At 40.2% G+C, this 13,617-nt stretch overlaps 1 protein-coding gene across 1 annotated transcript in view; it reads left to right on the top strand.

Moving 5' to 3' along the window:
* Positions 1-9,066, top strand: part of LOC145403200 (transmembrane channel-like protein 7) — a 138,133-nt gene extending 129,067 nt beyond the window's left edge. The window contains exon 13 of the mRNA XM_080275014.1: positions 8,765-9,066. Within this exon, the coding sequence (XP_080131140.1) occupies positions 8,765-9,066 (302 nt within the window). The remainder of the gene's footprint in view (positions 1-8,764) is intronic.
* The last annotated feature ends 4,551 nt before the right edge of the window (positions 9,067-13,617 follow it).

Below are 13,617 nucleotides of genomic sequence, written 5' to 3'. Positions count from 1 at the left end.
TAATGCGTTTTCTACTGACAATCCTTTTACTTTACATAATTCTTCTAAGACAAGAACAGTACTATTCCGTAATTTGCTCTTCTTTATGGTAACCTTCATGTATGAATTAGGTGGTATAACCAAATCATTAGTGAGATGGGCTGGAAAATTGATAAATCAGTACTGTTATCTGAGTCACTAATTCTGGAGGATGGGGTTGCTGGTGTAAGTGGATCTATACACTCATCTGTTTGTGTATGTTTGTTTAAGCCTTTAATATTACCAATTCTTTTTGGCTCTCTTCTACTAATCGGTGAGGGCTCTGAAGTTATTTCCTCTATAAATTCATTATCAAAGTCTATTCCATTCATTTGTGGGAGTATAGTTATGTTCTCAGTTCTCATGGATCTTAAGCCCAGTAACATATGAGCTTTAATTGCTAAGTTTTCAACGATATAGAACAATGCAGAGAATGGTCTTGTAGTTTCTGTGAAACTGAGATTTAATCTTATCATACCTTTTACTGTAATCTCTTGACCATCTACTGTGTTTAATTCTAAATCAGCTTCATCCAGAAAAGTTACTTTCTTTTTTATTTTTAAGAATTCTATTTAGTTCTTCATGTGTTATTAAGTTCACTGGAGAGCCTGTATCTAAAAATAAGGAAACGTTTTGATCCTCACATACAGCTGGTATCAAGATACACTCATTTCCCAACATGCCTCCTATGTGAAGTTTAACCTTGTTCTTTTTTATGTTTGTTCGTTTTTTGTCATGACTTGGTCTTCCCCGATTTGAACATAGACACAATTTTTTCTACTGTTTTGCAATCACTAGTCCAGTGCCCTTGGTATCTATGATGCCTACAGTAAGGACCAAACCCTTGTGTCTTTTGATTATCCTCTTTTGCCTTGATAAAGCATTCATACCTTGTGTGTCCTGGTTTTGCACAGTAATGACACAGAATGGACCTATCCCTTGACTGTGACCTACGAGGTGATTTCCCATAAAAAGTGTTGTTTATAGCGAGACCTGCTCGGGCTGCGCAGAAAACTTATGAAACTGCCTGTAGGAAGGCGTGTGGGAACGAGGTTCTAGGCGTCTTTGTCTGTTTGGACTGCCTCATTTCAGGTCGCGATCGATTTTGTTCTCTGCTTGGGGTCGGTGTTGATGTTTTCACAGCTGATACTGTCTCAGGTACCCTGATTCTACCAGAATGTGCATGTGTGTCGACCACACCTGCTTTACTGCACTGCATCTCTACCTCGTTCATTAAGTCTAGTAAGCACATTCCAGGGATGTACGCGATTGTTTTTGGCGATCTTAAGGGTTCTATCAGGTAATTTACACAAGGCAGCTACATAACCAATGATGTCCACGACGAGGTCTGGGGACATCTTTCCATCATCTGTTATCCACTTAGAATTCTCCAGAGTAGCTAATAGGGTTCTCTTGATTGTGGAGACATCAGCAGTTATTTCACTGAGCACATGGTTTGTAGTGTGCTCCCTTACAAGATCTACAATTTTATGTAATTCTGGAATTATACCTGGCAAGAAGTTCATACCTCCAGAAAATTTCTTCAGAAATTCAGTTTTAAATTCATCATATGTCCCTAGCACGATGTAGCTTATCGGAGCGCAATAAATTGCTTGCTGGACATCTTTCCTGGCTTATGCAAGATGAAAAAATAGCAATTTTCTCTTGTTCATCTAGTATATGGCGCTTGATGAACATTTGTTCGCACTGACTGATTAATGAAATGACATCAATGCGATCCTTGTCTGTGCCAGAGAATTTTGGGGCAGTCTTATCCTCGTGATACACAAAAACGTGAGGTGTGGTTTTTAGATCAGCAGTATTTGTTTCTTGATTCATCTTTAATGATTGCCCTGTTAATTCAACTTGTACGAGTTTATCGTTATGTGAGGGAATGGTAGAATATGTATGACCGGACCGGTGAACCCTGTTAAGTATATTGGCATACGTATTTAAGGCAGCTGCGAAGTCGATACTCTCAACATCTGAAGGGGTTTCCCACTCATCATCCGAAACTCCCGTATTTGTTTCCTTATCTATAACGTGTGGTGTGGGTTGTACAATGGGTGGGCTGTCTCTTAATTGTGAGTCTGATGTTGTGGCAATTTGTGTGTCATCTGGTATTAACGTGGGTGGTTGCGAAAATATTCCTGTCATTAAGATATGATGTTATGAAATACGCCTCTTGTTTATTTATGTCCTAGCAAACTAGATGATTAAATAAGTTGAATATAGCTAATTTTAGCACTGAGAAGAAATGAGCAAGTATAATTTTACCCACTTGATACAGATCGTAGAGGTGTGTCGATACAAAAGTCGATCTCGGAAGAAAATACAGGTTTGATTGAAGATCTCTTGATAATTCTAGTGGTGTGTTGATGGACGATATTACTCAGGAAACTCCATGGCCTGGTATTTGTAGTGGTTAACGGCTGTCCCAGGCAAACCTCAACATAGAACGTCGAATTTCCAACTTAACTGTGAAAATAAGTGAATATGAGTAGGAGCTATGTGAATAATGAGTAATGAGTAGTGGGTGAGAAGTGCCTGGTGTCCGTCACACGTTGCTTGGCATGGCAGACTCGCGTTGTGATGTCATCTCAGCACATGGTGACGTCGGCTTCCCACACTGGTAGCTGTGGTGAGTGAATGAGTAGCGATGAGTAACTTGAGTGAAGACGAGTGAGTAAGATGAGTTGTAAATCGTGTCTCACTCTTCGTTTGTTTGTTCCCTTTATTCTATGTGGAAGTTTTCTCTGTCCTTTTTCTCTAGTGATTTATTCGTAGAGTTGTTAATTGTAGTTGATTGTAGATGGCTGTAGTTGATTGTAGATGGCTGTAGACTTTGTAGAACTGAAGCTAACCTTGTAGTCTCGGTTGCTTTTGTAGAAATTTGCTTTTAATTCGGAGACGATGTCCGCAGATTTGCTGGTTTGTCGTTAAGCTACTTGCAAGGCGTCGAGTGATCTCTTGACCTCTGCATCAGCGTAATGATCTGGGAGACGGAGGGGCAGGAGCTGATATTGTTGGTTGTTGTCAATCTTGATATTTTGTAGGAATTTAATGTTGATTCGTAGACGAGGTTCGTATATCGTTCGCTGCTACCAAATGTCGTAAAGACTTTGTAGTTAATTGTAGAGAAGTATATGTTAGACTTGTGGTCGAGCGGCTTTTTATATCTTGTAGTAGTTTCCCCACCAGATGTCATGTAGTGACGGGAGAGGTAAAGAATAGTATGGGACTATCTTTATTTGTCTTGGAAATATTAAACAGGTATAATAGTATAAGTCCTGGGTAGCTACCTCCCTGTCTCGCTATCTCTCTCTCTCTCTCTGTTCTCAAGCTAATCTCCGTCTCGACCTCTCTATAGGGTCGCTTGTCTCCTTCTAAACTCTCTTTCCTGAAATCTCGTGTAGTAGGGTGTGTGTGTCCCGCACCTTCCTCATGGCAACAGAACCTTCTCACGAGAGGACTGCTGACAGCTATGAATCATCTCCTTACTGGCCGCTGTCGTCAGCTTTCCCCCGTGTAAGCGTTTAGCGCTGCTCGCCTCTCGCAAACACAACACCTTCTCATCATTTGACTTCCTGCTTCTATCTGTCTCTCTATCTATCTATTTATCTATCTATCTATTATGTAGTCCTATACTAGAGATGGAATCTCTAATTGGGTACTGAAGGATTGCAGAGAACAACTGGCAGATAAGATCCACAGTTTAATTGTGTGTTCTCTGGAAAAGGGGAAAGTGCCTCAAGAATGGAAGATGGCAAATGTGGTACCAATTTATAAGGGAGGAAACAAGGAAGAACCCCTGAATTATAGACCAGTGTCCCTAACCAGCATGATTGGAAAATTGTGTGAAAGAATTCTGAAAGATAGATGGATAAAATATCTGGAAGAGATGAATATTTTGGCTGATAGTCAGTTTGGATTTAGAAGTGGAAGGTCATGTGTTTCCAACTTGTTGAGTTTTTACTCAAGAGCAATTGACGTGCTTCTGGAAAGAGGAAGTTGGGTGGATTGTGTGTATTTAGATTTGGAGAAGGCCTTTGACAAGGTACCCCATAAGAGACTAATGTGGAAACTAGAGCATATAGGAGGACTGAAGGGGAACCTTCTAGAATGGATGAGAGACTTTTTGAGAGAGACAAATGAGGACAGTAATAAAGGATAAGATGTCTGGATGGAGGGAAGTAACAAGTGGAGTCCCACAGGGCTCGGTGTTGGCGCCAGTAATGTTCCTGATTTACATAAATGATATGGTAGCTGGAGTGAACAGTTATGCAAGTCTGTTTGCTGATGATGCAAAGATCATGAGGAAGGTAGAGGTTGAGGAGGATTGCAAAATGCTGGAGGAGGATCTGGATAGGATACACGAATGGAGCCGGATGTGGGAAATGAAATTTAATGCAAAGAAATGTAAAATATTGGAAATGGGTAAAAGTACCAAGAGGCCATCATTGAATTATTTGATGGGTAATGAACCAATCACAAAAGCGAGAGAAGAGAAAGATTTGGGTGTGCTGGTCCAGGACAGTTTGTCACCTGAAAAACATATTAACAAGACAGTTAGAGAGACGTATAAACTCCTGACTAATATAAGAGTACTGTAACTTTTCATTATATGGATGAGGAGATGATGAAAAAATTGATAGTGGCCATGATTCACCCCAGGTTACAATATGCAGCAGTAGTGTGGTCCCCACACAAAAAGAAAGATATAAACAAGATTGAGAGAATACAAAGAACAGCAACCAAGATGGTCCCCTGTCTGGCAGATCTGTCGTACAGAGAGAGGCTGGAAAAGCTGGATTTGCCCTCCTTAGAAGAAAGGAGAAAGAGAGACGATATGGTTGCAGTGTTCAGGACCATGATGGGAGTAGATAAAATTGACAAAGAAGATCTGTTTTTATGGGATAAGAGAGTAACAAGAGGACACGGGATGAAACTGAGGAAGCCAAGCTGCTTGAAGGATATCAAGAAATATAGTTTTCCTTATAGATGTATAGACCTGTGGAATAACCTGGACAAAGAGATCGTCCAGTCTAAAAACTTAAATGAGTTTAAAGCTAAATTTGACTTATTGAGAAACAGAGACGGGACCCCATGAGCGTAGCTCATTTCCTGTATATCACAATTAGGTAAATACACACACACACACACACACACACACACACACACACACACACACACACACACACACCTGTAACTATCCCCACTAACTCCCGCTCTCTCCCTCACTCTCTCTTTAAGACTGATTCTTACTCACTACGTTATTATTTCCGCTCTCTCCCTCACTCTCTCTTTAAGACTAATTCTTACTCACTACGTTATTATTTCGTAACTGTATGTTACTTTCAGTTTAAAGTGATGGAAAAAAACATTGCTGTTGTATAAATAGCCTTTAAAAGAAAGCCCCAGTTCATTTTTACTTTCTTTTTCGTACATATCATAAATAGGTATCATTGAAATTATAATAAATCTATATAATATGTATCAATGGTAGTCCACATTTTTTTTTTTTCCTTTTATTTACGTGTTACATTCAGTAGGTATACTAGGTAACAGTGTAAAAGAACATTTGTTATATCATGCAGTAAATAGCTTTTTCCTGTACCTTCGGCTCAGCTTCATTAAAGTGACACCGACATGTATATGATTTTTTTTTTTTTTTCTCAATATAAGTATTTACTGAAAATACTGGTACACAACATAACCACTCAGACTGACTGATATTATCAAAACAGTATATAGTGTATTGCTATATAACAGATTTTTGTTAACCTTTCCTTCGTGTATGTACCTTTTTCTTATCCAAAGTAGCGGGAGCAGGAGCGGGAGCGCCGATACATTCATATCAAGTAGCAAAACCAGTAACACCACTACTTTTTCGAGCTAGTAACAGGAATGGGAGCGCCGATACTTTTTATTAGTAGCGTTCCCAGCACTGCTATCATGGTAAAGCAAACCCATCAACCACAGATAAGTAATCATCACTGCAGGGCCATACCCTGCAGTGACATGAAATTACATGAGAAAACCATCTACCCAAAAAAAGTGCAGTGGGCACACAAAACATTATGGCTAAATAGAATAAAAAAAATGGTAAAATAGAATAAAACCATGGTTCAGTACAGTAAGCCAGAATAAAATCAGTCAACACTCACGATTCCTTGCTGGGCGTCGTGCTGAATAACCCACTAGCTCCTTGACTCTGACTGCTGAATTGCGGCTGGTGAAGCTGTGGCACTGCATAGTACATCCCATGTGGTCTAGTGGCATAGCCTGATGAGCTTAGTTAGAGTCTGAGTTAAGGAGGAGATCTGGCAGTCAGCCCAGGGGAGTGTCTGTGGGACTTAGTGATGGACTGCCTACTTCAGGTGACTCTGAAGATAGCCGCAAACTCATGTCTAGGGAAGACACAATGATGTGCTAGGTTGAGGCTCTATCGTCAAAAGTGTAGTTTGACACTGTGGTGGTGGCAGAGCAGTGGTCGACTGGGCGAGGGTCAGAGTCGCGAAAACGACAGGAGCAACAAGGCAGGTGTCGGATGACACTCTGCCGCACAGAAGGCAGACACTTCACAAGGCAAAGAGGTACCATCTCTGATACAATCGAGGTGCTTGGCACACTCAAGCACCTGCTTGAGGTGTGCCCAGAATGTGCTGAGGCAGGGGATGGCTGGAGTGCTGCAGTTCTCCAGGTTGTCTGCATTGTCCTCGCCATCCTCGTCACTCTCTCCTGGCCAGGCAGCAGCAACAGAAATGAAGATCTCGATGTCATACATAACCAGAAGCTTTATCGCCCCCATCATCATCATCTAACCACTCCCGCATGTCATCGACATCCACAGCCCCAACATTATGAGGATGGGTGTGGAAGTTGTTCACATCAAAGCCCAGAAAGTCATATCTGGTCTCTTGTCCCAGAAGGAGTCGAGACCGACTACTTTCAAGGGTTATCACGGAGACTTCCCTCCATGCTTTCACGTAGTTGTACACAGCAGACATGAGGTAGCGCAGCAGGTTTTCCAGTGTCCTCTGCCATCGCGTGTCCAGCCCCTGACTCTGCCCATCCTCGTCCTAAAGACCAACCATCACCTTGTCGAGGAACCTCCATCGGTACAGCCTCTTTGTGGCCATGATCACATCCTGGTCCATTGGTTAAATCAGAGCAGTGGTATTATGTGGCAAAAACATGCACCTAATGCAACCGTCATCTGCAACCAATTCCTTCTTGGAGGGATGCATGGGGGCATTGTCCAAGAGAAGAAGAGCTTTTACCTGGTCACGAGGGATTCCAGGTTCCTCTGTTTGACAACAGATGACCTCCTTGATGAAATGCCAGTGGAACCAATCTGTGAAGATCATGGAGGTGAACCAAGCCCTCACAGAATGGTACCACACAACAGGAAGGAAATCCATTAGCCCACAAAGGCAGTGGGGCTGTTTTGCACACCCAGTAAACAGATTTCATTAGCACAGCACAAAACAGACACCCGTTGGTTAGACATCTTGTGGCGAGGCACATACTTCTCATCAACCAGAGAGTTGCTGGGCACTGAGCGGTAGTAGAAGCCAGTTTCGTTAGCATTATAGACTTGACCGAGAGTGAGGCCCTCCTTCTCAGTCAAGCCTAACAAATTCTGCCAAAATTCCTCCACTCCCTCCTCACTAGCATCCAAAGTTTCACCATGGGTCTTATGATTGTTAAGGGTATGTCGAGGCTTGAACCTGAACAACCAACCTTTGGATGTCTTGAAGTCTGGGACGTTGTGAAGGTGGGCAAACTTCTCAGCAGCAGCCTTCAACTCGGTGCCTATCACTAGCATACTTGCAGCCTGTTGTTGGCAGTACCAGATCAAAATGGTTGACTTCAGCATGCTGGGGCAAACTCATAGCTTTCCGTTTGGTATTGCATCTGTTCCTCTGGCCAAAGAGCACCATGTACTGGGTGAGTTTGTCACAGGCATTCCTGATGGTAAGGAGGGTTGAGTGGGCCAGGTCATACTCCTTCAAGATGCAGGAAGTGGACCATAGCGCATCAGCCTTACTCAGGATCTCCTGCATCTTCTCCAGAGTCAGCACTATCCTGTTCCTTTTCCACGGTGGAGAGGCCATCATCACACGCCCTAGGAAAAGGCATGCAAGGAATAGCAAGGCCTGAAGCAGGTAGGTAACCACCAGAAAAGCTACCACGTGCTGCCACAACAACTGTCTTGGGGGCAGCTGCTCATTACACAGTCACTGTGTGGGAACTGAAACCAAGCAAGGGTATCTCTGAAGAACACTGGGCAAACTAATCAGTCAGACATGGCGGCACCGCCGGGCTATTCCTTCCTGTCCAAACAAAAATTTTTTGCACAACCATAATTTTGAAACAGACACGAGCATTTTGTTTGGATATTATGAAATAATGTACAAGCAATGGTTTTGAACAGCCAGATCAAAGTGTCTGGGTAATGGATTGTCTGGGTTGTGGTCATCCGGATAATTGAGAGATTACTGTATACTGTATGAATATATTATGATTACTGAACTGTCAGTTTTTCCTTGTTAACTACTGTACTGGGTATGTGTAAAAATTTGTGATATATTAAATCACATCCCAGATTTATAATAACTAACTTTACCTCTGTATACTGTACAAAAGTTACACAGTCTTATTACAGTATTTTGATCAAGATCTACTGTAGTTGCAGTGTTACCCTACTAATGGTTTGTTGTGTGTGTTTGTGTCTGCTTAGAGTGGCCACATTGGGTGCAGGCGGTGTTATTCTTCACGGGAACAGCTGGGTTTGCAGTGCCAGCCATCATCCTCTTAACCCTGGCATGGTACTACTACTATGCAGTTGCTGCAGCCAACAAGCACATGGTCACCCTGCTCAAGAACCAGCTGGTGTTGGAGGGCCACGACAAGCAGTTCCTCCTCTCACGGCTAGAGCAGATGATACGCCGCCAAGCTGAGGAGGGCGGCGGGGGTGAGGGGTCCAGTGGTAGCAGGGAAGACCCCACTGGACACAGTAATGATCAGACACTTGAGGCTTAGGTTTGGCCAGGCTGTTGGATTTCAGATATTAGAGACTGGGAAAATTGACATCTAGGCCCATATTGTTGTCAGCTTAGGAGGCTTTATAGTATTGTGCCTTTTCCTTTTGCATATTTACATTAATATTCTCTTATGAGCTATTTATACCATTTTAATATCACCATAGTTGGTATTAATAGCATACAAGAATGTATTAATATGCTGTATGTACTGTATTTATTTAATGATGAGGAAGGGGTGCTAGAAAACCTCATAAGCAGACAAGAATTTGGTCCTTGAAGCAAAGAATCAAGTGTCTGTTGGAAAGAATGAAATAGACAGGTGAAACTTAGAGAGAAGTGAATACTGTGCAGATCAAGCAAGTAAGTGGAGGGAATTCTGTTACTGAAGCAGGATGAAACTGTAGTGGTCATATCAAGCAAGTAAGCGGAGGGAATTCTGTTTCTGAAGCAGGAAGGAACTATAGTGATCATATCAAGCCAGATAGGAGAGATAGGATTGCATGATGTATTTGGACCGGTTTGAGGTCAGACCATGTCGGATGAAGATATTTGCTCAAATAAGCTTGATTGTTGAAAATTATTGACAGTTGAGCTAATCCTGGAAGCAAGTGCGATAGAAGTCAGAGTGGGCCGTGGGAGAAACGTAAGTTTGGCTTGGAATGTTCTTTTTGTGTTCGAGCCAGGCATCAGTGTGATACATTTCAAAAGATGAATTAGGGGAAACAAACAGTGGCCAGTTGTCAAAGATCGGTTATTTCTGTGGTTTGTAATAACTACTAAAATGTCTTTTAGTTAAATTATAATGAGCAACTCACAGTATATATATATATATATATATATATATATATATATATATATATATAAAATTATCTGCACAGACAGAATTATTCAAAACTGCCATACCGTGCTTCAGTTAGAGGTAAGCTTATGTGAGCCATAGCTTAGAAATCCTTTGTCAAATAATTTAAGAATAACATTTGTACAAAATTATATTGCCAGTTGCCAAGAGAGGATTATATTAAATGTATACAGTAGATATATACTGTAAATAAACTTATGGCACAACCAAAGCAGCTTAGAGTGTATTGGAGTATATTTAAATATATATATTGATCGATATTACAGATGCTTGGCAAATCATCACTTCAAAATCTTGAATATATCTGTACATAGTAGTTTAGGGTAAGACAAAAAGTGATAAGAATTGATTTTTTTTTCCAACTTGTTTGAATCTTACTTGTATTTACCACCAGTTTCTTATAATACTGCTAGTTTAATCCCTTCAACCCCAAAATGTAATTTTTGGCATATTCTTGCCATCTCCAGATAATTTCATTTGACTTAGGAAAGATGTGTTGTAATAAGGGCCCATTGAAGCTGTATGCATCTCTCCAGGATGAACTGTATTCTGAGGTGCACAAAATTGTTTGGAGGTAGAAAGAATATGATTTTTAAAATACATTATTGGAAAGGAGTTAAAGTGCTGAAATAGTCCACAATGGATTCATTCATAGTTGGCAATTTGCAAGACTAGAAAGTAGAATCTTTTGAATCTCTTGTGTTTATGTGTATATATGTATTTATGCCAAAGCAGCCTGTTACGTGCATCAAGCAAAATTAGGATTACTGTTTTGAATTTACTACTTGTATTTATAGAGAGGCAGCAATGTTTATTTTATACTTAATTTTTTAGTGTGGAATGAGAAATGTATGTGAACTCTAAGGCATCAGCTGTATACAGTAAGCCCTTGTTTTGTCTTCCTTTTTATTTTATATATATATTTATTATTATTATTATTATTATTATCATTATCATATGGATGGATGATTACTTATTGTTGTTATTGTTACTTTTTATATATTCATTTATTCATTTTTACCATTGAGTCCTCTGTAAGTCAAGCTTCCATTGTTACCAGTAAAACTGATTTGCTGGTTGCCCCAGTTTACAGTAACAGTTGTATGAAAAAGGATGTGATATTTTAGTACATATCCCTGACATATATCAAGGGCTTACTGTATTCATAGAGAAGCAGTAATGTTGATTTTATACTTAATTTTTAGTATGAACTGGAGTGAATTCCAAGACAGATGAGCCATATGTAATAAAAGACAATAGATTTAGATGCCACCTCTCACACATGCATGGAGATATCAGATGTAAGAAAAAGTTACACATTCACAAACCCTCTCACTACCAGGACCACACTTCGGTATTTTATTCAGACAACAGTCACACCATTTTACAGCATTCAGTTGAGGGAATTTCTAACAGGCCAAAAGCTTTTTAGGGGTTAGAATGTCCCAGAGTGACAACCATGCAGAAATTTGATTACCAGGAGATAACTAGAGGCTGCTCCACCATGTCACCAAGGGAAGTAGGCTCTTCATCTGTCTCATTCCTCTACACATTTTAGGAGGTAAAATGGGATAGCTGTTACTGGTTTACCAAAGTTTTATCACAGTAGTTTTGGAATCCACTAACTGCTACAATTCCCATCTGGTGAACAAATTCATTTTGTGTTAGCCTAAGTAAAATGCATCCATAGATTGTGAAAAAGGTAATCATCACAGTAGAAGAGTAACAAAACTATACACCCAGTACTTACACATTAGCTCCACCAGACATTATAAAAATGATGCAAAGAAGGCAGATAATAACATAGTGGTGAAATAACTGAGCATTATTCTTACTGGCAGGAAGGCTTTGTAGCACATCTTTTGTAGCGGTTTATTTTGTGCAGTGGTCTCAGTCTTATGCTGTTGACCAAAGGGTTAAGTATTCATTCTGACACAAGGGCCATTTGTTGATGTCAGAAAGAACATTCAATCACAAAGTGTTACAAGCTCCTGCAAAAAAAATTTCTAAACTGGGGGAGTGCCATAGCCCCTCAAAAAAGGGAGTGTATGGTGAAAAACTGCATCATACTTTTGTGTGTTGTTTATACTTTTTTATGTTGACATAGACTGCATAAATAATACACAACAGAATATTAATGTGCCATGTGTGGAAATATTTGATAAGGAAGAGGTGCTGGGAAGTTTTCTGAGATGACAAGAATATGGCTCAGTATGGGTTAGGTACTGTACAGAGGGAGGGACTCACAGCCAAGGCAAGGCATGTGGGTAACTATAGATAAGGGCATAAGGTGCACGTGGAAACCTGTGATCACTAAAGCAACAGATGATGTGGTGGTGAGAGTGAAACTATCACATAATAGTAGTAGTTTGTTTACTCTGATGTGGATAGCTGTATGTGGTTTGCATTTGGGAAAACATGCAGAAGCTGAGGAGAGAGGAGGGCTGCATAGAAGTAGTAGTTTAGCATACATAGTTCGATTTAGACAACAAATGATGACGCACAGAAATGATAAACCAAAATAGATAGTTACACCATTGCCAATAGATACCCAAGGCTCAACTCATATATAGATGCAGTTCATTCCCCACCACCACCCCTAACTAAATGCAGTGTAACTCTCCCACCCCCTATTTATGCTCTTGAACCTTGGTGATGTCCTTTTTAATTTGCTGTTGCTGCTACTAGATTGATTTATTCAGCTTAGGAAAGGCTTTTCATATTAAAGAGGTTTATTAAGGCTATACCTAACCTCTCCAGTTTGAGAAATCTGTCCTGAACTGAATAAACTTACTGGCAGATAGCATGAAAAAATTAAACAGATGTCTCCAGAGTCAGTGTATTGAATAAACTACTCAAAGCTGCCTTAATGGAAAAATAGCAACACAGTCTTCTCTCTGTTCTTGAAGTATACCCACCTTAATTATATAGTATTTGTATATGGACAATATTTTACTGGAGGAATCTAATGGTGATTTAAGTGCACAATAAGAGTGCTATGACTGAACCTTGTGATACTGTACTCTTCAAATGACAATAAGTGGATGTGTAGAGTGTGGTGCAAAGAAATGGTAGTATTGTATAAGAGGCATTTGTATTATATACTGTAATGCAGAGAAATATGCGTGGAAAATATATATATATATTGAAAAAAAAAAAATTAGGTGAGTTCTAATGCATCTGCCTCAAGAAATGTTCTTTAGGTCGCACATAGCCAGGACCTATAGTTCCTTCACAAGCTGGGGACAAGAACTGAGGCATCTTTATGCTTAAACCGTGATATTGGATTTATGAGGACTTGGATCAGCATTATGATAATTTATGATCCATAAACTTCCAGAAATGCAAGAGAACCATAGATGCTGACTGAGTTTATTGTCAGGCTGGAGCATAAGGGTGATATGAAAGATCCACCAACTCACAAATGAAAGTCATCAGAAATGCAGCAAAACTTAATGAAGGTGGTTAAACTAACAGATACTTAAGACTTTCTTGAGTGAAGTGTAAGTCAAGTGTTCCAGCAGAATTTAATGGAGGTGGTTAAACTATTAAATACATAAAACTTATAAGTGAAGCATATGCTGTGTGTTGCAGCACTACGTAATACAGTAACGATAAGTGTTTAAACCAGAGCCTCCGTGTGATATCATAGCAACAAGCACCCCCACCATTTATATTGACTATGTGCCT

This window comes from Coenobita brevimanus, chromosome 60 (assembly GCF_032717465.1).
Source record: "Coenobita brevimanus isolate Jiangsu-jjx chromosome 60, ASM3271746v2, whole genome shotgun sequence".
Lineage (NCBI taxonomy): Eukaryota > Metazoa > Arthropoda > Malacostraca > Decapoda > Coenobitidae > Coenobita > Coenobita brevimanus.
The sequence above is the reverse complement of the archived record's forward strand: the minus strand, read 5'-3'. Positions and strand labels throughout refer to the sequence as shown.